Source organism: Apiotrichum porosum (assembly GCF_003942205.1).
Source record: "Apiotrichum porosum strain DSM 27194 chromosome Unknown scaffold_3, whole genome shotgun sequence".
In the NCBI taxonomy this organism is placed as follows: Eukaryota; Fungi; Basidiomycota; class Tremellomycetes; order Trichosporonales; family Trichosporonaceae; genus Apiotrichum; species Apiotrichum porosum.
Genome location: NW_021167110.1, coordinates 409390 through 432874, shown reverse-complemented (window position 1 = coordinate 432874; position 23485 = coordinate 409390). Strand labels below are relative to the sequence as shown.

Below are 23485 nucleotides of genomic sequence, written 5' to 3'. Positions count from 1 at the left end.
CATCGCACGTCCACACTAACCGCGCGCGCACCACATGCAACCGAGAGCAATAAACTGCCGTGCCAACCCCGTGAGTCAGCGCACGAGAGCACCCGTCCACATCGCGTGATCGGTGTCCACAAAATGTTTTGCACATGTCGCCGCACCCGAGTCCCATAAAACGCATCATGGCATGCAGACAGCAACAACCACACCGCCCACCCCCCCCGTTCCACACTCACCGTCCTTTGTTGTTTGTGTACTCGGCTTGAACCAGCGAGACCCCCGCAACCTCACTCGACGTCCACCTTCACCTACACCCCTCGTGCCAACCATGTCGGCCTCCCCTACGAGCTCGAACAGCTCGCACACCAACGGCGTCAACGGCCACAGCAACGGCAACGGCAAGCCGCTGAGCGCCGCCGCGCGCTTCGCCAAAGCCGAGAGCCACCCACACACGGCCGCCCCGACCCCCGGCGCCGAGTACCACTTTGGCACGCGCCTGGTCCACGCCGGCTCCGAGGCCAGTGACGAGACCGGCGCCGTCATCCCGCCCATCAGCCTGTCGACGACATACAAGCAGAGCGCCGTCGGCGTGCACAAGGTGAGCTGGAGATGGAGCTGCTCGTGGGCCGGCCGGAGCTCGGAGCTCGACCGGCGTGAGGGGTGGATGCTGTGCGTGCACCAGATCTTGTGCATCGAGCACGCCATGGCGGGGATGGAATGGCGTGCCCCCAAAGAAGAGAGTGGGAGCGAACCCGTTTCAGACGCCGAACTGTTGTTAAGCATGCTGCGGATCTGCGTGTGTGTGCACCCCAGGATCTCCGCAATCGGCATGTGGCAAAATCCCATCTCCCCAGCACTAACCCGTCCGCAGGGCTTCGAGTACACACGCTCGCTCAACCCCAACCGCCTCGCATTCGAGACCCTCATTGCATCGCTTGAGCTCCCGACTCCCCTCCAGCCCGTCAGCGCTTCGGGCGGCGCTCTTCCGCCCGCGCTGGCCTTTGCGTCCGGCTCGGCAGTCACGCAGGCGATTGTGACCTCGCTCGTCCCGCAGGGCTCGCACATTGTGTCCGTCGGCGACGTGTACGGCGGCACGTACCGCTACTTTACCAAGGTGGCCGCGACGCAGGGCATCAAGACGTCGTTTGTGCACATTTCCATCCCGGACGGCGTGGAGAAGGCCGACAGCGCCGGCATCCAGGCCACCCTCGACGCGGCGTTTACGCCCGAGACCAAGCTCGTGTGGGTCGAGACGCCGACGAACCCGACCTTGTCGATGATTGACGTCGCGCTCGTCGCGCGCGTCGCGCACGCCCACGGCGCCCTCGTGGTCGTCGACAACACCTTCCTCAGCCCATACTACCAGCAGCCGCTGCGCCTCGGCGCCGACATTGTCGTGCACTCGGTCACAAAGTACCTCAACGGCCACTCGGAGTGAGTCCAGATGTGTGACTGTGAAGATGTCTCGAGCTGACCCCCCACAGCGTCATCATGGGCGTGCTCGTCACGCCGCACGAGGACGTGCTCGCCAAGCTCCGCTTCTATCAGAATGCCGGCGGCGCCGTGCCCGGTTCCCACGACTCGTGGCTGGCGCAGCGCGGCGCCAAGACCCTCGCCCTCCGCATGGTCCAGCACGGCACCAACGCGCTGGCCATTGCGCGCTGGCTCCAGGCCCAGCCGTGGGTCAAGAAAGTCATGTACCCGGGTCTGGAGGGCAAGGAGCGCACGGCCGTGCGCGAGCTCGCATGGCGCCAGCTCTCGCCCGTCGCGAAAGACAAGCTCATCGAGGGCGGATACACGGCCGCCTCGGGCTTTCCCTACGGCGGCATGGTGTCGTTCATCCTCGACACGCAGCGGCTGGCGGCGGCGCGCGCCGCCGTCGACACGTCGTCCAAGTTCCTCGCCGCGCTCGAGGTGTTCACCCTCGCCGAGTCGCTCGGCGGCGTCGAGTCCCTCGCCGAGCTGCCCAGCGTCATGACCCACGCGAGCGTCAGTGCCGAGGCCCGCGCCCAGCTCGGCATCACAGACGAGCTCATCCGCCTGTCGGTCGGCATCGAGGACGTGCGTGACCTCCAGGCAGACATTGTCCGCGCCGTCGAGGCCGCACAGCTTTGAGGACAGCAGAACGGTGGCCCCCCAAGTTTGAAAACGTGAACAACGAACGACGTGAGAGAGAGAGAGAATCCAAGCACCTATTAGATCTGTAGACCGAGACCGCAGTTTTCCTAGACTAGTCTACGGACTGAAACAATGTGTGTAACAAAGTAATGAAACAAACAATGCGTTGCTGGTGTATCGTCGCTCGTCGAGTACGTGCAAGCTAATGGGGGAGGTGAGGAATGCTGGCGAGATCTGACGGGGGGACCGACTGCGGAATGGGATCGCTACAATCCTCGCGCGGTTTGTGACCAGATCCTGTCGTCAGTGTTGGCCACAGTGCCAAGAGCGCTCCATGGGCCAGAACCAAACAACCATTCTCAGACTGTAGCTAAACGTAGCATAATCACGCTACGGAGGATAAAACTGCGTGAGCTCACCGCCCATACGCATGAGCAGGTGGCAATACAACTATGACGAGGGCGCCTCCACGCGCTGCCTCTTGGCCTCTGGCTCGGCCTCGGCAACGGCGAGAGAGACGGGGGCAGCCGCAGGAGCTGGGGTGGGGGCTGGAGCTTGGGCGGGCGTAGGGGCGGGGGCGGGGGCGGAGGCAGGAGGGGCAGCGACAGGTTGGGGGGCAGGGGCAACAGCAGCGGCAGGTGGGGGAGCAAGAGTAGGTTGTGCCGGTGCTGGTGGTTGGGTGGGAGCAGCTGGAGCAGGGGCTGCGACGACGGGCGCTGGAGTGGCCGCCGGCTGAGTTGGGACGGCGGCGGCGGCGGGAGCTGGGGCAGCAACCGGCTGAGCGGGCGTGGCCGGAGGCTGAGGAACAGCAGCAGCGGGCTGGGCAGGAGCAGCAGCAGGCTGAGTTGGGGCCGGGGTCGGGGTCGGAGGCGCACCTGGTCCGTCTTCGAGCTTGCGCTTGACACCCGCTGTCGCGACAGCTGGACCAGGAGTGGCCGGAGGACCAGCCGGTGCAGCAGCGGTCGGCGCCGAAGAGATTGGTTGACCAGCAGGAGCCGCAGGGGTAGCAGCAGGAGCAGTACCAGGAGCAGTACCTGGAGCCGCAGGAGCCACGGGAGCCGCAGGAGCAGCAGCAACAGCAGCGGGAGCCGCAGGGGCAGCACCCGGAGCAACAGCTGGAGGACGAACCGCGCCATTCGCGGCCGGCGCACCGGGCACGCCAGGCTTGCCATTAACCTGGGGCACCTTGCCAGCAGGGATCTGGCCTGTGGCCCAAATATGCTCTGCGACGCGCAGGTCCATCTTCTGGCCGACGACACGGATGTAGCGCAGGAGCGCACCGGCGTTGGGTCCCACCGTGTTGACGTCGCCACGGGCCTTGGCTACCTCTGCAATCATGCTGATGACCGTTGTGAGGTTGGCGCCTGGGGGTGCGGGTCCAGGCAGCTTGCCGACTGGTTTGGCGCCTGGAGCAACGGGCGTCCCGACGCCGGGTTTGGGGACGGCTGTGGCTACGCCGGGAGCGCCGGGTGTGGCGACGGGCGGGCGGACGGGAGGACGAACACCGACAGGTGCACCGGGTCGCACACCCATGGCACCGGGGACGCCAGGCTTGCCTGCGGCTGCGGCGGCCTTGGCTGCCGCGGCCTTTTGGGCCTGCTGCTTGTTCTTGTTGACGACCCACGCCGACAGAACGTCGACGGCACCGGCGGCCCCAAGGAGCTGCAGCTTGTCGACAATATCCGTTGTAAGGTGTCCAAACGTTTGCTGATCGAGGACAAGAGTTGTGCCGTCACACACAAAGGGAAGCGGTGCGCCAGACACGTCCGTCTTGTCAATAACGGACGTGGCGCGGAGAGCCGGTGTCACGGGCTTGATGACAACCACAATCTTCTGCTTGGGTCCTAATACGCCGCGGTTGGCGCTGGGGACTGTCGTTGTGGGTGGCCGGGCGACGGGGCGGACAGCAGGCATGCCGCGACCCATCCCCATCATGTGATGCTGGGTGCGCGCTGCCTCGGCCATTTGCATCTCGCGCTCGCGCTGCTTGCGGTTGCGCTCCTCGGCCTTGAGACGTTCCTTCATGCGCTTCTCCTCGGCATTCTTGGCCTTGCCCTCGGACTTGAGAGCGTCGCGGCGCTGCTTCTCCTCGAAAAGCGGGCCCTCCTCGGGGTCGAGAATCCACACGGAACCTTTGCTCTCGGGGTCGTCCTCGGGGATACGTGGCACTTTTAAGAACGCCTTGTTCAGTGACAGGTTGTGGCGGATAGAGTTTTGCCAGCCTGCCTCGGGGTTCAGTCGGAACCATTCCCACTCGCCTGCGACCCAGTTGCACACTTCGCCTAGCGTACCACGGCCACGCGGCAAGTTGACGAGGGCACGGTGAATGATTGTCGCAAAAGTCGCGGTGGGCTTGAGCGGCGGCGGGCCGATGAACGACTGGCCATCGAGACCGAGCACCTGTTGTGGCGGCGGGCGAGGGCCAGCCCCGGAAGGAGGAATGGGCACAGAGCAGAGAATGTGGCCCGAGCGGTTCGGGTTCTCGATGAGCTCCGAGATGTAGTACGGCTTGGGCGGGCCATTCTCGCCAGACTGGTGGGGCGGGTTGCCACGGGTGAGCGCAATGGGCTGAGGGCGGTTCGGGTGTCCGGGTTGGCCGGGAATCGTCTGTAGTGGGACTTGTCCCGGAATCTGTCCTGGAATCTGTCCAGGAATCTGCCCAGGAATCTGCTGAACAATCTGCCCGGGAACCTGCGGAGGGGGATGGGCCACTGGGACTGCCGCAGCAGCCAGTGTCGGCGAAGGGGTCGCTGTTGTGGTCGCGCTTGGGGGTAGGGCAACGGCGGCAAGTGCCGGGACGGGAAGAGGGGCCGGAGTTGGGATCGCCAGCGTCACCGGGGCCGCAACTGGGGCCGGTGGTCGTGGGGCCGTCGCGCCTGGGGGGAGAGCAAGCTGGATGGGAGAGGGCGGGGCGACGATGCCAGCTGCCTCGAGGAGGGTTGGAACACGAACAGGTGGCACAACAGGCTCTGGAGGAGGCAACACTGGTGCAGGCGTAGTCGCCATGGCCTCCGCAAGGGTCGGTGCAGCTGGCTCTGGAGGAGGAACTGTGGCAGCAGCAGCGAGTGTGGGAGGAGCAGTCGCCGCCGCGGCCAGAGTGGGAGGAGCAGCGGGCTGTGGTGCTGGCTGTGGCTTGATGAGTGCCGCTGTTGGAATCGCCAGAGTGACAGGAGGAGGTAACTTCTTCTCCTTTTTCTTCTTTGGCTTGTCCTCCGACTTGACTTCCTCTTTGACCTTCTTTTTCTTGGGCGTCGTGACCACAGGTGGTGCTTCCTCTGGCTCGACACTGTCGACATCAAACTCGTCAATGTCCATCGCGTCTTCGGCCTTGACCTTCTTCTTTTTGCTAGACTTGGTCGGCTGCTTGGACGCGAGTGCGGGTGACTTGAACGCTTTGCCGGCGACCTTGGTCGCCTTGATGGGCGCTTTGCCTCCCACCGCACCAGGTGTGCTCGTACCGGACTCGGTGCGTTCAACCTTGATGCGAGACACGTCGTCTTTGGCCTCCTTCTTCTTGGCCTTCTTCCCCTTTGCGGGTACTGGTTGTTCACGTTCTCCCTCGCTGGAGAGTGACGACAGCTCCGAGTCTTCATCTTGCACGCGCCGCGCACGCAACTTGATGATGGGTCTCCGGCGCACAGGCTGTTCCTCGTCGTCGTCGTCGTCGTCCTCCTCGTCGCTGCTGGCGTCACTGCCGCTGCCAGATCCCCATTCGTCGGCCCACTCGTGGTCGGCGAAACCGTTACCACCGTCACCGAGGTCGTAGGTGTCGGTAGCAGAGAAGGCGTTGAACGCGGGTACTCTTGCGGCCATGGTGGCTGCGGATGCGGGTCCCGGTCCGGGCTCGCCGAAAAATTCAGCATAGCCGACCTGGTCGGGAGGAAGGTTGTAAGGGTAGGGAAGTTGTTCGTAGCTCCCCTCGCCAATGTCGAGAGGGGCCTGGGCGTACGAAGGAGACGACTCGGGGGAGGGAGGGAGGATGAACGAGAAGATGCGGGTGGCAATTTGGATCTGGGATCTGGAAACTGTTAGCTGGATCGAGGATTGTCTAGCTCACCCTTGGCTCAAAGGAACAATCGTGCCCTTGACATAGTAGCGGTCATCGACCCAGGCGCCGTTACGTCCAAAGATCTCGAGACAGAATTGGCCGAGGTCGGAGCGGTACTCGATCTTGGCGTGGTTACGGGACACGGACTTGAGTGAGCCCAGGTCAATGTCCACGTGCTCGAGCGACGACTGAGCCCACTTCATGGGCGGAGGGGGAGGAGCTGGAGGGGCCGCAGTAGAAGACTCGTCCTCGATCTTGACGGCAGTCTCAGCCTCGGGAGTAGCTTTGACCGAGACGGCGGCAGACTCGGGGGCGGATGGAGCGACAGATGGAGCGGCGGAAATGTCCATGGACGCCGCCGCAGAGAAGACAGTGCCATCGGCGTCAAAGGTAGCCTCGCCCATGACAGACTCGACAGTAGCCTCAACTTCCACTGACCCTTCAAGGGAGTGTATACCCGAGCTCAGGTGCTCACTCTCTGCAAAGAGGTTGAAGTCGTCGAGACCGGCGAGGGCGTCCAGGTCGGGCTTGACGTCGACATCAAGACCGTCGCCGTACGACATGGCCATCTCAATGTCCTGCTGCTCCTGCTGCTCCTGCTCCTCCATCTTCACGACAGGCTCGGCCGACAGATCTGTTGTTGTTGGTGGTGGTGCTTCGAGATTGGCTGGCGTTCCCAATGCGACGTTGTCAAACGGGGACTGCACGGCACCTTCGTCACCAGCGTCAAACCCTCCCGCTCCCACACCTTCATCCACGCCGCCACCTTGCAGTTGCGACGCAAACTCGTCCGGGACATCAATGGTCTCGCCATGATATAATGAGGAGAGGTGGTGCTCTGCGCCAACACCACCATCGCTGCCGCCATTGACGCCAGATTTTGGGGATGGTTCGTTGAGCGGCGGTGTGCCGCCGAGGATGCTGACGCGGAAGGGGTTGTCGTCGAACGGAAGTGGAGGCGGGAGCGCGGGCACTGGTGGAGGATGTGAAGCATTGCGATCCTGCGCATGTCAGTACGACCATCAATGGTGTAACGAGACGCATATGGGGGGCGTCATGTCGGGGTGCCCGCCGACAGGTGACGCCAGAATGTGACGCGACCTAGTTGGACGGCGCGCGTCACTGAATTCCTGGCCAGGACATGTGTCTGCGCCGCCACCCCTGACAGCGAGCAACAGTTGGGACATGGGGGCCGAGACGGTCCGAGGACAGACGGTAGGTAGCACAAACACTCACGACGCTGCGTCCGATCACAACGCTGAGCGTCCGGACATAATAACTAAAGCCTGTAACGTCGTCTCCGAACTGGAGCTTGTAGTAGGCAGGCTTTGGCTCAGTCTTGGTCGTGTCGACGGGCAGGGCGGCGAGGCTCGGCGCCGGTGGCTGCCATGGGCCCGACATGGGCTGCGGGGGGCCTCCTCGCCGCGCGCTCTATTGCGGGCGAGGGGGCACTAAGAAGGGGGGGAGTGGGAAGGCCGGAGCAATCGTCGGACGGGACAAAGTTGGTTGGGGGGCTGGGCCTGCCTGTGCTGAGGGGCGTGGCAAGCGGAGCCGCGGAGGTGGCGACGGAGTAGGATGCGAGCGGGGGTGGGTAGTGCGCTCGCTAGATGTGGGCCTACTCGAGGCGACGTGTACGGGGATGGGTGGACGGGGATGGGCCGTTGGAACGTGGTGGTTGTGTGAGGGGGGTTGTTGAGAGTTCAAGCTTTCAAGATTGCGAGCTGGTAACAACAGACCCACCAGGAGGCACATCATGGCTGTGGCCCTCTGCCCCGCCGCCCGAGAAGCTCTGTACCGCGGCCAACCTCCCCCACAGCCTGCTCCCGCTAAGGGAAAAAATTGCTAAGAAATTTTGCCTCCGTCACCCACGGCCATTACTATGGCCTTCTAATCCCATTTAGCAACCACCAGTCCACCATCGGGTCCACCCGCCCAGCCGTGTCCCCGCTCTGCACATTACCCTGGCTTCGGCTCGCCGGCTCCGGCCGGGCGGTCTGTTGTTGTTGAAAAGTTAGCGCGAAGGGAACTGTTGAAGAGGCATGAGACATGACGTAGTGCAGAAAAGTGCACGATATGCTATGGTTTTATGGTACAAAAGTCAACGGTCAAGGGTTTGATCTACACACACACACACTGGTACTGTGCTATGTTTTACACTTGGTGAGACGATGCGTCAAAATTCACAGCCGCGATTGCAAAGTCGTCGTCCCAGTCGCCAAAGCTGCTGGTGGACGAGTGGCCCTGGTGGCGGGATTCAGTGAGGCGGGTCGACTTTGTGCTCGTCTCGACTCTGGTCGCCACTGCCATGGCCTCCTCGGTCCAGTCGTCATCCTCGCCATAGTCGCTGGGGTCGGGTGTATCCGTGCTGACAATAACAATCGTCTCGACATCAACCGCACGCCGAGCCGATTGCTTGTCGTCGTCGATCCGACGAAGGAGGTTCTGCTCGTCCATCTCGCGCTCCTCCTCGAGCCTCTTGCGCTTCCGTGCAGCACCACGCTCCAGCTGCCTCAGCACTTTCTTGCCCTCAATTCCCTTTTCTCGGTAGCGCCAGCGGCCAAACTGGGCGCTGGCAGTGCGTAGCTCCATGGCAACGGCGCGTGCCTTGTCCCACGAGTCGCCCCGGCACTGTTCCCCAGTCCACCCTTTGTCCTCCATAATGAGTAACACGGCCGCCTCGGGCACGAGTACCGTAATGATAAAGTCGCTGACCGAGAGTGGGTGGACAGCGGTGGTCTGCAGGGAAGGAAGGTGGCCCCACTTGACGAGGTGCTGGAAATGCTGAATCATGATAGCGCCGCCGACTTCGCCATAACTGAGTGTCAGTTCCTGTCGCCACAGACGCTGCAACTCACTATCCAGGGCTTGACACGGACAGCACCTTGTCAGACGACTGGTATGACACGTCACGCCACGCAGCAATGCCCATGTCCTCGATCTCGCGAGCAGCTCGGCGGAAAAACTTGGACAGGTGAGGCTTGTGGAGGACACGGCGCAGGCGGGAGCGAACAAAGCCAGTCTCAAGACGGCGATCAAGCCTCTCAAAGTCGATCTTGGGTGGGTAACCTGTCTGCAGGCCGAATGGGATAGTAGTCGCCTCCGCGCGGTGGAGTCCACAGAAATCAATCGTCTGGTGCCACTCGGGTCGTCCAGCCACAGTGTCCTCGAGGTGGGAGCGGAGGTCAACAAGGTCGGGCGAGGGGTGCTTTGGCATGGGCTCGGAGCAGTACTGCGAGGTTAGCATCTGCCAGATGACTATACAACTCACAGGACAGAGGTTGCTGGTATCGCAAAAGGCGTTGGCGGGTTTGGTAGGGGTTCGATAAGTCTCGTCTCCTTCAAAGCGGTACCTGCCGTCAGCAACACGCCTCGGACCATGCCACTCACGAAGTGGCCTCCTTGAGTTTTGCCGTGATTCGCTCCTCCTCCTTTGCCTTCCTGCGCTCCGTTCGTGATTCCTGGGACAGTGACGGACCGATGGCGCTGAAGAAGCTGTTGGCGTCGGCGGATACCGCCTTGCCCTTCTTGCGCATCTCCTCGACCTTTTGCTTCGACTCGTAATCCAGCCGGCGATCCTGTTGATCCTTCTCCTCCTTGTCCTCGTCGAGTGCTTTCTGCTTGTCCTCGGGCAACTTCAAGGAAAGAGTTTGGAAGTATTCGTTACCAGAAGGCGCCTTGTCAATCTTGTGCTTCTGGACTGGGTCGCCGCGCTTCCGAGCCGCCTTTTGATCGTGTTCGTTTGTCTCTGCTTTCTGACGGTCGCGTTCGGGTTTTGGCTGGTCAAACTTCTTCGAAATCTTCGTGTCGCGCCACGATCCTGTCGCCTTTGGCGTTACGTCATCGTCCGTTGCGACGCTGATCACCGACCGAGTCCGCGAGATGGTCTTCTTGGCCTTGGTGGGAGTCTTGACGGACGAGTCGTAGGTCAAGTCAACCACTGCCTTCCTTGGCCTGTCGACATTGTCCTGTCGCGACCCGAGGACTGTAGGGCGGGACAGCACCTCATCGTCATCGTCGTCGTCGTCGTCGTGGCCACTGCCCCCATCTAGCGAGTCAATGGGATCTGGCGAGGAGGAGGGAGTCAAACGCCGCCGCCGCTCGGGAGTCGTGGGAGCTTTGCGAAGAGTTTCCTGTACCTTGTCGAATGCAGAGCCCTTCATGCGGCCAGGGTCGCCACGAGTGCCGTCTTTGCGGGGCTCCTGGGATAGTTGCTTCGACTTGGACATCTGGACTGTAGGCCGTGCCGTTCGTGTGGATGAAATAACGTCCAGTGGGTCCTTCGCCTTGGCCTTGCCCTTCCCTGCGGCTGCAGCTGGGTGTTTCCGGAGTGCGCTGATAATGCCCATATCAGGCGACGACGACTCTTCTGGAGGCGGTATTCTCTTGGACGAGCTAGGTCGACTTTTCTTGGGTGTGACGTCTGGTGCGCGAATGTCCTTCCTCTTCCCACTGGCCGTACCAGAGCTCAACAGGGGCGCGTTCTTCTCCGTTTCTCGCTTCTTGCGGGCTTGTTGTGGGAGTGCTGGGAGGGCGCCTTGGCGGTAACCGGGACGTCTTGGAGGCGTCGAGGCCCGCGAGGACGACGAGTGCACGTCGTTGTACTCCATGCGGACCGGTTGTGGATATGGATTGAGAGAAAGATTGTTGTTTTGAAGGTGCAAGTGGAGGTCCAGTCACGTCTCCTCAGCCTCTGCCGGATTCGGGCGCGTCGGGCGTCAACATGAAAGGTGCATCACGTGACACTAAACGGGGGCACTACATAAACACCAATGGTGAAAATTCAGGCCCCCAAGCCTTATCGCGTCGTCATGATCGTCACTGTCCGCACCATGTATCCACTCCACAAGGCCACAAGCTGCTATTGCCCTCCCCGGTGTATGACTCATTTACGATAAGTGATACAACCTACGAAGCCCTCGCCGGAAATAGCTGTGATCGACAGTAGTACGGTGCTCAACGTCTTGCCCGCCTGAGACGACGGGAAGGCCTTGGAGCTCTGTGGATCTCTGGGCTTGGAATGTGCTTTCCCGCATCGCGTGGCTTGGCAAAACGATCTATTGACCACGATCCCGCAATCACAAGGTAAAATGTAATCTGCAGAACCCGAGAATTGTGCCTACACAGCAACATGGAACACGGAAGGCTAGGCTGGTCGCGGCTCGCGGATAGTGTGTAACCAGATTACGATTACAAGGCGAAGAACCGAAAACACATTCCTTGTCACCAAGGCTCCGGCTGTTCCGGTTCAACTTTGGTATAAAGTGGCAGGTCTTACTTCGGTCTTCAAAATGTACTCCAGCGACCGACAAGCCCAACACCATGCTCTCGCACACCAGCTCCAGTGAGGACGTTAGCGACAAGGAGGAAGTCGTCCAGGTGAAGCAGCTCGAGAATGTCGACACCGACCTCGAATCCCAGTCGAGCTCAGGTTCTGGCGACGACGACGACATCGATGCCGGATGGGATCCAAAGGCAGTGGCGCGCACGATGCGCAAGGTCGACTGGCGTTTGATCCCTGTGCTTGCAGCCATGTACACTGTAAGTGGACTCATTATACTCTGACGTCGAAACACTGACCTGGAGGCATCCACCATGGACCGTGCCAACGTGTCCTTGGCTCGAGCGGCCAATAGTGGACAGATGAACATTGACCTCGGCCTCAAGATTGGTAACCGGTACAGCATCGTCACGCTAGCCTTCTTCATCCCCTATATCTGTGAGCCGGTACTGATCTTGTTAATGTGCCTTGCTAAAACATGTCTCTTAGGTCTCGAAATCCCGTCTCAAATTGGACTCCGCGCCTTTGGTGCTCGTATCTGGCTCGGTGGTGCGACCATTGCTTGGGGTGTGGTCATGCTGTCCATGGGCTTTGTGACAAACTGGCAAACGCTTGCAGGACTGCGTGCTCTGCTCGGCGTCTTCGAGGCGACATTGTTCCCAGGCAGCGTCTACCTGATTGCGTGCTGGTACCCGCGGTCCAAGATGGCGTCTCGTGCGTTGCTTGTGCATGGCTGTTCAGTTGTAGCTGAAGCCTTCCAGGGATGACCTACTTCTTCCAGGGTGCCCTCTTTGTCACCTCCGTCAGCCCCATCCTCTCTTGGGGCATTAGCCACCTACACATGAAGAGCGGATACCATGGTTGGCAGTGAGTCCTACATGCTGGCCCAGCAGCGCGCTCAGATTGCCACCGCTCTGGCGGTCTTCTCTGTCCAGCCACGATTGATTCCTATGTAGCTTATCTGGAGCACCGCTGACCGGCCCAGGTGGATCTTCATCATCTACGGTGTCCTCACATGTGCAGTCGGTATCGTGGCCATCCTCCTCATTGTCGACTTCCCCGACAAGGCCACCTTCCTCAACCCCGAACAACGTGAGATTGTCCTGTCACGTATCGAGCGCGACCGCCGCGACTCGGAGCACGACGCTCTGACTCTCCGCAAGTGTATCAAGTACCTTTGTGAGCCTCGTATCTGGCTGTTTGGAATCTTCTTCGGATCATCCGCCGTCTCGGTTTACGCTCTGGCCTATTTCCTGCCTGTCATTCTCGCGTCCATGGGCTTCGACAACAAAATGTCCCAAGTCCTCGTGGCCCCGCCAAACTTTTGGTGCATCATTCCTGCAGTCATCCTGGCCAAGCTTTCCGACCGGTATGGCTGGCGTGGGCAGCTCGTGGCGTTCAACTGCGTCCTGATCGTCGTTGGCACGTGCATGTTCTCCCAGCTGGGTAACAACCACGTTGCGGCCCGCTACGCAGGCGTCTTCCTCGCGACCGGCGGCTGCCAGTCCAACATTCCTCTCATCACCTCGTGGGCCCAGACTACGATCCGTTCCCAGTCCAAGCGTGCGTTCACCTCGGCCTTTGTCGTCGCCTGGGGAAGTATCGGCGGCATCATCGCCAGCGTCTCGTTCCTCGAGAAGGAGGCAAAGCACGGATACCCCACCGGCATCTTCCTCACCATTGGCTTGAACGTGTTTACTTGCGTGTGTGCGCTCCTCCTCGTGGTCTGGTTCAAGTGGCAGAACCGCAAGGCCGATCGGGGCGAGGTTGTGCTTGAGGGCTGCGAGCACTTCCGTTACAAGTAGTCAGACTTGATATGAGGGAGAGAGAAAGATCCAGTGGAATTGCGTGCCGCTTGAAGGGCTAGACCAGCGCCCATCGTAGCGCACACAGTCATTGTAGTTTTGATATTGTCTGGAATATGTATGTGACACTAAGCCCCAGACTCGTTTGTTGAACGTGCGTTCTGCAATGACGTTCGGATGTGTAGGCACGCATTAGCTTTGGCCACAGACCATATGGCGTTGACGTCCCACATCGAGCACATGAAGCTCGCCGAGACCATTCGAAACACCCAAATCGCCAAACTCGACTGCAGAGTCCCCAGGGTTTGAGATGGTTGAGCCCATCGTCCCCTTCAAGTGAAAGCTTTGTTCTAGGGCTACAGCGCAACTAGGTCCCAGATCTTAACTTCAGCTAGCATATGAGATACCAGTGCAGTATGGTTTCCAGTTACGGAGCTCCAGCGGAACTGTCGCCAGAGGGGCAAGGATAATGCGACGTCCAGTTCCGCAAAGTCCATAGCACGGGCCCAGCTTGCTCCAGTGATCCAGTGACGTGCCGCAAGTGTGCCCGGGGTAATGGGACTGGTTTCCCATGCGGTGTGGCGCGCCCACATACTGCCGGTGCGCTCTATTTCAGTCGACCAGGTACCCTCGCCAGCTAGTACTTACTCACTCGACCGGGTTCCTGTCCACTTTGACAACGAATGCGGCACTCATGTGGCGTTCAAAATGCTTCCCAATCTCGAACGTTGTACTGTCAGTGCAGTACCCGAAACAAATGTAATGATGGGTTCGCCGTCATGATGCGATTCAATGTCTATCAAGGGTGCTGCACCAGATAAGATGGTGGACTTCTGGGTAGTGGCTTGTGGAGTGTGCTTCACGTCATGGCTGACCCATATAGGACAGTAACGACCCCATGGCTGTGGGAAGCCTCCCTTCCCGGACACCGTGCTTGTCGTGCATGGCCTCGTGCTTGTAGGGGAACCTCAGAACCTTAGGAACTGGGGTTCCGGAATTCGAAGCGTCATGAACACTATGATGTCACAAGACAGTCGTTGAGCTCGACAGCTCCTGTGAATGTCGCTGAGAAGACACATTGCCCTCGGCACAACCGGCCAGCTAGCCATCTGACATGTGTGCACGTTTGGACACCACAGTACCTTCACGACTTGCGGCGGACCTGCGGTCTAGCATCACACAGGGCTGACATGCATGGCGATAATGGGGGTTGGTTGGCCCATTGTGCAGGCTGGCAGGTACACATGTCGCAATGTGAGTTTGAGCGTTGAACATGGACTGGCACTTTGTACACACGACACTCGGCCCCTGTGACTCCTGTGCTTGCGTCCTCCTGTGATTCATACTCCGCTCCTTTAACGCTGTGGCTTTGCCAGGGGTCATCCGCTGTACCGCTGTCAGTCATCCTGGGAGCTGAGGCTGTATGGAGTACGGGAGTACGCGTCTGAGAAGCGGATCTGACGCTCTGGATCGAAATGATAACTGAATGCGGATGGCGGGCTCTGTGCTGCGCCACGTCCAAGGACTCTGGCCGGACATGGAGCGCGGCGTCGACTTGGTGAATGGTGTTTGCAGACGCCACATATGCCCAGAGAGAATGCAGAGAATGTCGGCTTGCTCGCTTTACCTCGATGGATACGACGACGACGCGATGAAAAGAGACCGTCCGATGGGTTTCGCGGGTTCGTTGATTCTCCCACCGTGTGGCCCTTGTGCCTTACACGCGGCATTGGCGCGTCAACAACCACCGTACACCGAAGATTCCGGGCAACGGGATGCATTCCCCCCTTTGTCTCATTTACTCATGCCTTTGCCATCCGCGTCTCCTCCGCGGAGGATCGAGGCGTGCAACACGAGGCCGGCAGCTGCCCAGGAGCTGCTAGCTGGGCTGGGCCTGGGCAGATGTCTGCTGGCCCGCGCGGGCTGTGTTAGCTGTGTTGTTGTGCCTGGTACGACATGCATAGCATCACAACACAAACAGTCGCACTCCCCTTTTCCGGGGTCTGTCTCGGTCGTGGCCGCTGGTAGACTCTGAGCTCTGTGTGGCCGCGACCCTCTGTTCGCAATAATAGAAGAGTGGGTGTTGCTTGGCGCCTGGAGGTCCCCACATAAACAACTATTTCAGCGACACACACTGGCACTTACTGCAACCTGTTCACCGTCTATAATGCTCACGGCACTCCTCCTCGCGCTCGCCACTGGCGCAGCCGCAGTTCCAACGACTGCTGGCCCCGTCCACATTGAGCTTCGACACCACGTCGACCACAGTCCCGGCCTTGTCAGCCGTGAGGACAGCTCCCTGCGGTGGGTCGGCACGAGAGGTGGTGCGACGAGCGTTGCTGACAAACGTAACATCAGGCTGTCCGCTGCCTCGGACCTGTACTCGATCCCATTCATCATCGGGTACGTCTCTGCCTCTCTCTCTGCCAGCTACAGATGCCCCGTACAAGCCAGCTGACACGCCGACAGCACCCCCCCACAGAACGTTGCTGTCATCGTCAGCACGGGCGTCAGCGACCTGTGGCTGCGGACCGGCGCGTCCTTCCAGTCGTCCAAGTCGTCCTCGTTCGTCTCCCACGGCGCAAACGGCACGACACCAGCGGAAACGGCGACGTTTGTGACTGTTGTCGGCACAGCGACCGGCACCAATTCCACAGACAGGGTGACGGTGGCTGGTGTGACGACTTCCCAGTCATTTGGGCTGGTGGAAGGCCCATTCCCAGGCGTCAAGGACACGTCCATCGCCGGTGTGATGGGGTTCGGGGCCGCACCGCAGCTCGGGACCCCGCTCTGGAGCGACCTGGCTGCGAGCTGGGCGGTGAGGGAGTTTGGGCTGTATCTCAGTGGCCTGGGCAGTGGAATGACTCTTGGGTGAGTGGCAGTGTGTAAACAAACAAACACCCCAGATGTAGACAATGCTGACTCTCCTGCCCAGTGGGACAGATACGTCAAAGTACTCTGGCTCGCTCACATACGTCCCCGTCGTCAACGTCTCGCGCCTCGCATGGGGTTGGAACGGCGCTACCTGGATCGTCCCCCTGCAAGAGTTTAGCATTGCGGGCCGGTCGACCAACCTCATGGACCATATCGCCATGATCGACCCGGGCGTGTCGGTCATCTACGGCGAGCCCGGCGCTGTGGCAGCGTTCTACGACCAGATCAAGGGCTCGCAGCAAGGTGCCAACGGCACATACACGGTCCCGTGCGACGACATCCAGGCAGAGTTCAAGATCGGTGGCGTGTCGTTCCCCATCTCCAGCAGCGACCTCGTCAAGGGCAAGAGCGGACAGTGCACGGGTGCCGTCGTGGCGAGGGACACCAGCGACATGCTGGGCGGCCGGTCGTGGGTGCTGGGCACGCCGTTCATCAAGAGCGTGTACACGAGTTTCAAGTCGAACGACGACGGCTCGGCACAGAGCGTCGGCCTCGCAAGCCTCAACTCGGCCGTCAACGTCGCATCGGTGGCGGGCGCAGCAGCGACCCCGGGGGCCACGGCTGGAACGAACAATGCAAAGGTCAGCGGTGGACTGCACCTCGTTCCCGCGGCGCTGGTGTGGGGGTTGGGATTGCTGCTGGCCATGCTGTAGGCGACCACGACGCACGAAGGGGACACTCGGGGCATAACGTGTATTAATTTCTGTATATTTTGGTTTCTTACTTGCTGGTGCTCGTGTGTTCTTCTGGCCGGAGCTTGGCCGAGGCAGCCAGCAACAAAAGCGCCACAACAATGGCGCAGACTTGCAGAAGCATGGACGTTGCTGATGCTTGCCGCCGGCCTACGTCTTCCTCCTTGCTATCTCCTATCGCGTCCGTCCACTGTGCGGGCCAACGTCACGTTGTGGACGGCTCTGCTCAGTGCTCGCTAGGCTCGACGCAAAGCAAGCGCGCAAGCGCCCAGTTTTGCGAGCTCCAAGCCCCCTCTCACGCCATGCAAGCCGGCAGCCCACCTCGTGGACAGCCAAGACAATGCCAATGCCGAACACACACGCACACGCACACGCACACGCAACCACCCGGCACGGCGTACTCGAATACACCAGAGCCCCCCGGCAATCTGTATTCAAGTGGGCCGCAAAAGCTAAGCTCTTTACTATACATGGTTTGGGATATGCGGGCACCACCAGCATATGCCCTTTTTTGCCCCGGACCGTCCACCTCTGTAATACCCTGTGTCCACCTCACACACCCTTGTCCACCCCTGTGTCCATCCGCCACCCAATCCGCCACCCTACGCATTTCCTGTTACCCCGCGCCCCCGCCTTGCCCCCCCCTCGGCGCCAGTGACTGGCTACTGCGCACACACTGCCGGCGACCTGCGGTTAACCGTCTGTGCCGGCGGACCATTTCCCTCCACCCGCCGCTCCGGTTCGATCGGACTTGTGCCACAAACGCACAGGGACACGAGATACGCCTTGACTCGCCTTGACTCGCCTTCGCTCGCGGCGATTCGCTGGTCGGGGTGTACGCTGCAAATGTGCAGACTGGCAAGCCGGAGCGGAGGAGGGCAGGGGGGAGGAGGGGAAGGAGGGTGTGTGTGGGTCCCGAATTCGAAAAAAAAGAATCGAGGCAAAAAAAAACAAAAAACAAAAAATCAGAACCCATAACGGAGCCACGAAGCCGTACTCTGCAGGTCACAGGATACAGGCAGGCCCAAAACCGTTGGGCCAGGAAGCGCCGCTCCGGCGCCCAACTTGGTCGCGTGCTGTACGTGCTTATGCCGGGTCGGAATTGCCGCACGCCGCACCTCTCCTCTTGTCCACCACCACCACCACCATGGTGTTCCTTTGGAAACCGTTGTTGCCTTGTTGCGGCGAACAAATGTCAACGCACTACCACCGCTGCGGCGAATAAAGCGGGGACAGAGTGTGTAGTGCAGCACTCGGTCGCGCTGTTGACGTAGTCGGGCCGCTACTGCGTCACAAGACAATGTGCACTTGGGTCAGCTGTTTATGTTCTTCCCAAGCCGTACCCATGCCGAGCCGAGCACTCCCGTGTCTCCAAACGATTCTCTCCCTTTTGCTTGAACGGAGCCGTCGCATGTTCCATAAAACGTGCCAACGGGCTTTGCGCGGTATGGTTCCAATGAGACGCGGGTGGATCCAGGCCGCTTGGCCCTCGTAATGCCACGGCGCTGCCACTCGTACGACTGGCTGGCAGGGTTGCTTGGTTTACTCGTGTCGCTGTGCTGCAGTGTCGCTTGTAGTCGTTTCCGTGAAGGGTACATAGGATAAAGCCTGCGGTCCAGTACAACATACCGCGTGACTCTAGCCACCACAAAAAAAGATAAGAGAGAGAGACTATGTAAAACTACTTGTATCTGTTTTCCACTCATTACAATCCTGCTCCTGCGCGCCTCATGCGCCTCCTGCTGCTGCTCCTGCTGTTCCTCCTCCTGCTCCTCCTGCTCCTGTGCCGCCCAGTCCCGTATGTGGTGGGACGAGCGCAACGCTACTGCCATCCCCTTCTTCCTCCTCTGCGACCTCCGGCACGCGGCCCATCGTCTGAGTCGCAGAGCGCGAGCGCGCAATCTCGCGCGAAAAGTCGCGCGGGGACGCCGTGCTCGTCGTCCCGCTGCTGCCGCTGCCGCTGCCGCTTCCGTCACTGCTAAACGACGCCTGGGCCCACTCGCCCATGCTCGTCACGGTGTCGACGGTTCTTGCGCTGGCCACTTGGACAGTCTGCACGGTCGTGTCGTCGAAACACGGTGTCACGGCGAGCTTGAGCGACGTCTCGGAGCCCTGCACGTTGCCCGCGCCGCGGGTCGAGTGCACCAGGGTTGTGTCGAGGTCAATCTCGACACCCGTCTCCCATTTTGTAAGGGCCCTGATTGGGCCAGAATAATTTGCGTCGCCTGGGAACATGTCAGCGAGTGTGGGCTTGTCGAATTTGCTCACCATAAAGTTTCCACATGACAAACGATATCAAGAGGGTGACGAAGATCACAATGTACGACCAGCTCATGTTTGTCGGATTGAACGGGTATTGACTAGGCAAGCACTGCACAACCACGAGGGTGAGGGCAAAGAGGGCCCCGACAGAGGCCACAGGTCGGCTCCAGCGCCTCAACGACCACAACGAGCGTCCTTCGCTCTGCAAGTCCTTCTTGGACAGCAGGTACAGTGCGACGGGGATCAGCTGAAGAGAGTTAGCCGACTGACATGAGTAGCATAACTCACATAACTGAGCATGGACAAGGCGGCGGCGCCACTGGTGATGACCGAGTAGACGACTCCCGTCCCGCCGGCGAGCAGACACCCGAATGGCGTCCACAGGCCTACGACAAACCAGTTGGCAACCCACGGCTGCTTGGCCTTGTTTGTCTTTTTGATGGTGTCTGAGAACGGCAGGGCGCGGTCACGGGCGAGCGCAAAAGTGAAACGGGACGCGGCCTGGAGCTGAGCCTGCATCTGGAACAGCATGACCAGGAGGATGAGACAGCACATGGCGATGGATCCCCGGAGCGAGATGGCCTTTGCGAGAATGTGGCCCACGGGGAAACTCTGGGCAGCGAGGTATTCGGCGTCTTGGGGGTCGACCGAGAGGAGGAGCAGAATGATGGAAATGTACGCCAGGATGTATGTCATGGCGACGGAAAGGACCATGGCGTTGGGGACATTGCGCGAGGGATTTTGGGTCTCCTCGGACATGTGGGCCGAGACGTCGGCGCCGGTTGCAATGGTGCAATATTGCCATCCAAGAATGTAGACGAGGCCCTTCGAGTTCCAGCCGGTTCCATTGATGAAATGCGTCGAGATGGCCTGGGTGTGGGTAAAGTCGCGGTTACGCACACCCGTGGCAAGGAGGGCAACACACAGCGCAAACCACGTGAGGAAGCCAAACGAGCCAGCACCGATCCAGTATCGGGGACTGGAGCCAAACGCGGTACTGCCCACGGTGCCGACGACCGCCACGACCGCAAAGAAGAACAGGACCATCTGCCATGGCTCCGGGTCATAGTCCAAGGCCAGACCCATCATGCCGGTAATGACCTTGACGGCTTGCGTTGTACACAGGATGAGCTGTTAAAACCATTAGCCATCACACGCTCGCTTCCATGGGTGGTCAGGTTTTACTAACGTTTCCAACGTGGCCGCCGAGGACGATCGCGCCTGTCACCCAGCCCCAGTAGCGCTCGCCGCCGACTCCGCCGCGTGCGCATTTCCAGGCCCACGACGCCATGGCACCCGCGACGGGATACGCAGACGCTAGCTCGCCCATGGTGAGCACTAGCGCCATGGATAAGACAGCAGACAGCGGCCATGCAACGAGCATCATCGCCGGGCCGCCGTACTTGTATGCTCCTGGGACGGCGAACACTGTTCCCTGTACGGGGCGTCAGTCACACCAAAAAAGGACACGGCAAAATGGCCAAAACGGCGGCGGCGGCGGGCCTCGGGGACGGTGGGGAGCACACCCGCAGGCGCGCCCCCCCGGCACACTGGTCCTCCGAGCCGGAACCCGCCCGTGGGATCTCTATGCGCCAGATCCTTCTCGTTTCCAGTGGAGAGGACCACGCATCCACGCATCCACCCGTCCGCGTCCACACGTACCTGCAGGCATCCAATGTTCGCAAACGCGATTGCAAAGCTTGACCAGAACGTATAGGACCGGCCCAGCACGGCGTCGTATCCAAGCTGCTGGAGACGTTGGGTGTCGCGGTCGACCTGTGTGGGTGGCGGCTTGCGTCTGAAGCGCGACGTGAACCGCTTGGGATGTTCGTCGGGGATGGTGCTCATGGACGAGCCGATGCAGACCGACTGGATGGGTGACAGGTCGGCGCCGCCGTCGTGCGAGATGACACTTGTCAGCTGTGGCGGTGCTGGAACGGGGCGCGACGAAGGGGGAATGTAGTCGGACGACGCGTTCGAGTAGACGCGGGTTGCCGGGGTAGAGTCCCAGCGGGACGTTGTTGGCGAGAGGGTGGCGGCTGGGGTGAACGCGGTGGGGTTGTATGGCATGGCCTCCTCGACCTGGGAGTCGGACAGCATAAACGACGGTGTGGTGGCCTCGAGCTCGGGTTCCGGGTGGGACATGGTCTCGGCGTACGCATACTCGTCAAAGAAGGTGTTGAACGGTGTCGGTGCAGCTCCGTTGTAGCTCTGCACGGATCCGGCCATGGACACTGATCCCGAGCTCGACATGGACATGGATGACGAGCCGCTCGCCTGGGACGACATGCTTGTCAGTCCCGACGTTGCAGAGGTGGTTCCCGTGTCCTGGGTGCGGCGGAGGAAGGCGGTTCTGCCTGCTGCTGCTGCCGCCGAGGAGGAGCTGGCGGCGGGCTGCGCAGCAGACCCTCCAGCGCCTGCTCCAGAGGAGGTGGGACTAGTTGGCGTCGGCATGGTATGCGGGACAGAGGGGGGGGGAGGGTTGACAGCAAGCTATTCGGGCATGTCGGGGCCGCGGGTGGTGGCAAGCGGCGGCGTGTGTGGGGGAGGGGGGAGAAGGATGTGTCGAGAAGGAAGGTGTGGGATTGGGATGAGATTGGTGTATGTGTGTGTTGGTGTGACGGCGAGATAGGGATATGCAAAGAAAATGAGTAGAGATGGTGTGTGGATGGATGGTGGTGTCTCCCCCGGGGGTGGTGGGTCAGATGACAAAGGGGTGGGCGAAACTGAGAGATACAGGAATCACGACTTGCGCTGGCCTTGGCGGTGGCTGCGCACACACAGGAAGTAGCCGCTGGCCGCTGGGTGGGTGGGGGGCCCTGGAAAAGTCGGTGGCGTGGGTCTGCCGGTGGTGTCGTGGGTGAGGACGTGTGGCCTGGTGTCGAGCTTTTGAGAAGAGAGAAATGGGCGATTGTGATGGCCAAAAGCACGAGCTTTGGGGGGGGGGAGCGTGTGCATTAGGTAGGGACGGGCTCTCCCCCTCTCCTCTACAGAGACACCACGCAAGGGGGGGCACAAATATACCGGCAAACCATTCCATTCCTGGGGGCTGCACCCACAGGCCACAGGCCACAGGGTTTGCGTGCCAGGAGACGCGGGGGCACAGGGGCCGGGCGATAGGCCATGTCTCTCCTCTGCAGACAAGCTTTTCTGGCGCTTGTCTTGCGCTAATATGAAAAAATCGCCCAGATAGCCTCGTCTCCAGATCCTCGCCAGGGGGACAAGGCGCGGTTTAGCAGTCATCCCAAAAAAAGAACCCCCTCCCTCCTTTGTTGCTCTTGTTGCTCTTGTTGCTCTTGTTGGATGTGGTTGGACGGCCTATAATCACCCACACACTCGTCTTACTCGGTAGCACCGAACGCTGGGCGCTTCAAGGTTGCACCATCCGGCTCTTGTATTGTGTCGTGTCGTGCTACAGCGGACTGGGCGGGCGTGCTTAGGGGTTAGGACCGATCTCTGGCCTCTCTGGCCTCTCTGGCCCTCTGGAACGTGCATGGTCCCTCGTGAATGTCTTGGCAAAGGTGCAATGGTGGGAGAGAGGCACACACACACTGGCGATGTACAGCCGTGCTACTAATTCGCTTGCAGCAGCTCTCTACTCGCCGTACGCCGTCCTTGTTCCCCCTTTGCGCATCCATTTTACCCCTGTTCCCCCCTATCGCTCGGGGCCCTTGGCGCCACTCCTGGGGGGCTGATGGGTGTGGCCGCCGGCTTGCTCTCTCTAGATCTCTCTGAGCCTCCACCAGTCCTATCCAACAGACTCGTCCCACTCTCGCAGCTGCTCGTCTTCTCGCCTCTTCGCCATTCCAGAATTCCAGACAAACCATCTCTCACAACTGCGGCGGCGACGCCCGCCCGCAGCACCGACGTTTGTGCTGTCTGGGTTCAGAAGACGCGCAGCGAGACCCTGCGCGAGACATGTCCCACAGCTTATGACACCTGCAGTTCCCATTGTACCTTTTCCTGCACACACCCAATCTGAAAAAGCCAAAAGCCGCGTTCGCGCATCGCCGACAACAATCGCCCAGGACATCGAGACGGCCGCGGTGAGACACCCATCCCAGTCCGCAGTCGTTCGCTCATCGCCGACAGAGGCGTCTGCGAGCACTCAACGTCGGGACGCACGACGCACGACGCGCAAGCTAAGAGATTGATGTGTTCCAGCGAGAAGTAGAGGTGGCGAGGTCGCCAACCTCGGTGCCAAGCAAAGGACAATTGGGCGACAGGTACCCCCCCACGCACGTTTACCTTTGCCTGGCGTCCTTCCTTCTCCTCTGGCCTCTGGCCTCTGATCCTCTGATCCTCTGGCCTCTGGGCCGTTCGCCGTGCCGTGGTACTTACCGCTGGCCGCTTCGCCGCAGTG

General features: G+C 60.6%; 6 protein-coding genes across 6 annotated transcripts; 3 read left to right on the top strand and 3 right to left on the bottom strand.

Annotated features, from left to right (window-relative positions):
• Positions 1-313: 313 nt before the first annotated feature.
• EHS24_005758 (uncharacterized protein) lies at positions 314-2100 on the top strand (the record flags this gene model as incomplete). Its single annotated transcript, XM_028621242.1, has 3 exons — positions 314-583; positions 668-1419; positions 1470-2100. The coding sequence occupies 3 exons, from the start codon at positions 314-316 to the stop codon at positions 2098-2100; spliced, it is 1653 nt and encodes a 550-aa protein (XP_028477694.1).
• Positions 2101-2553: 453 nt separating this feature from the next.
• Positions 2554-7552, bottom strand: FHL1 (Pre-rRNA-processing protein fhl1; the record flags this gene model as incomplete). Its single annotated transcript, XM_028621241.1, has 3 exons — positions 2554-6121; positions 6161-7152; positions 7388-7552. 3 exons carry the CDS (start codon positions 7550-7552, stop codon positions 2554-2556), a joined length of 4725 nt encoding a protein of 1574 aa, XP_028477693.1.
• A 750-nt stretch (positions 7553-8302) lies between these two features.
• EHS24_005756 (uncharacterized protein) lies at positions 8303-10758 on the bottom strand (the record flags this gene model as incomplete). Its single annotated transcript, XM_028621240.1, has 4 exons — positions 8303-8966; positions 9007-9356; positions 9420-9501; positions 9539-10758. 4 exons carry the CDS (start codon positions 10756-10758, stop codon positions 8303-8305), a joined length of 2316 nt encoding a protein of 771 aa, XP_028477692.1.
• Positions 10759-11470: 712 nt separating this feature from the next.
• On the top strand, positions 11471-13234 carry EHS24_005755 (uncharacterized protein; the record flags this gene model as incomplete). Its single annotated transcript, XM_028621239.1, has 5 exons — positions 11471-11689; positions 11735-11867; positions 11919-12143; positions 12191-12296; positions 12415-13234. 5 exons carry the CDS (start codon positions 11471-11473, stop codon positions 13232-13234), a joined length of 1503 nt encoding a protein of 500 aa, XP_028477691.1.
• A 2167-nt stretch (positions 13235-15401) lies between these two features.
• EHS24_005754 (uncharacterized protein) lies at positions 15402-16821 on the top strand (the record flags this gene model as incomplete). Its single annotated transcript, XM_028621238.1, has 4 exons — positions 15402-15538; positions 15593-15637; positions 15704-16105; positions 16170-16821. The coding sequence occupies 4 exons, from the start codon at positions 15402-15404 to the stop codon at positions 16819-16821; spliced, it is 1236 nt and encodes a 411-aa protein (XP_028477690.1).
• A 1767-nt stretch (positions 16822-18588) lies between these two features.
• EHS24_005753 (uncharacterized protein) lies at positions 18589-21576 on the bottom strand (the record flags this gene model as incomplete). The annotated part of the gene is made up of 5 exons (XM_028621237.1): positions 18589-19085; positions 19129-19369; positions 19411-20253; positions 20312-20557; positions 20785-21576. 5 exons carry the CDS (start codon positions 21574-21576, stop codon positions 18589-18591), a joined length of 2619 nt encoding a protein of 872 aa, XP_028477689.1.
• Between the last annotated feature and the right edge of the window lie 1909 nt (positions 21577-23485).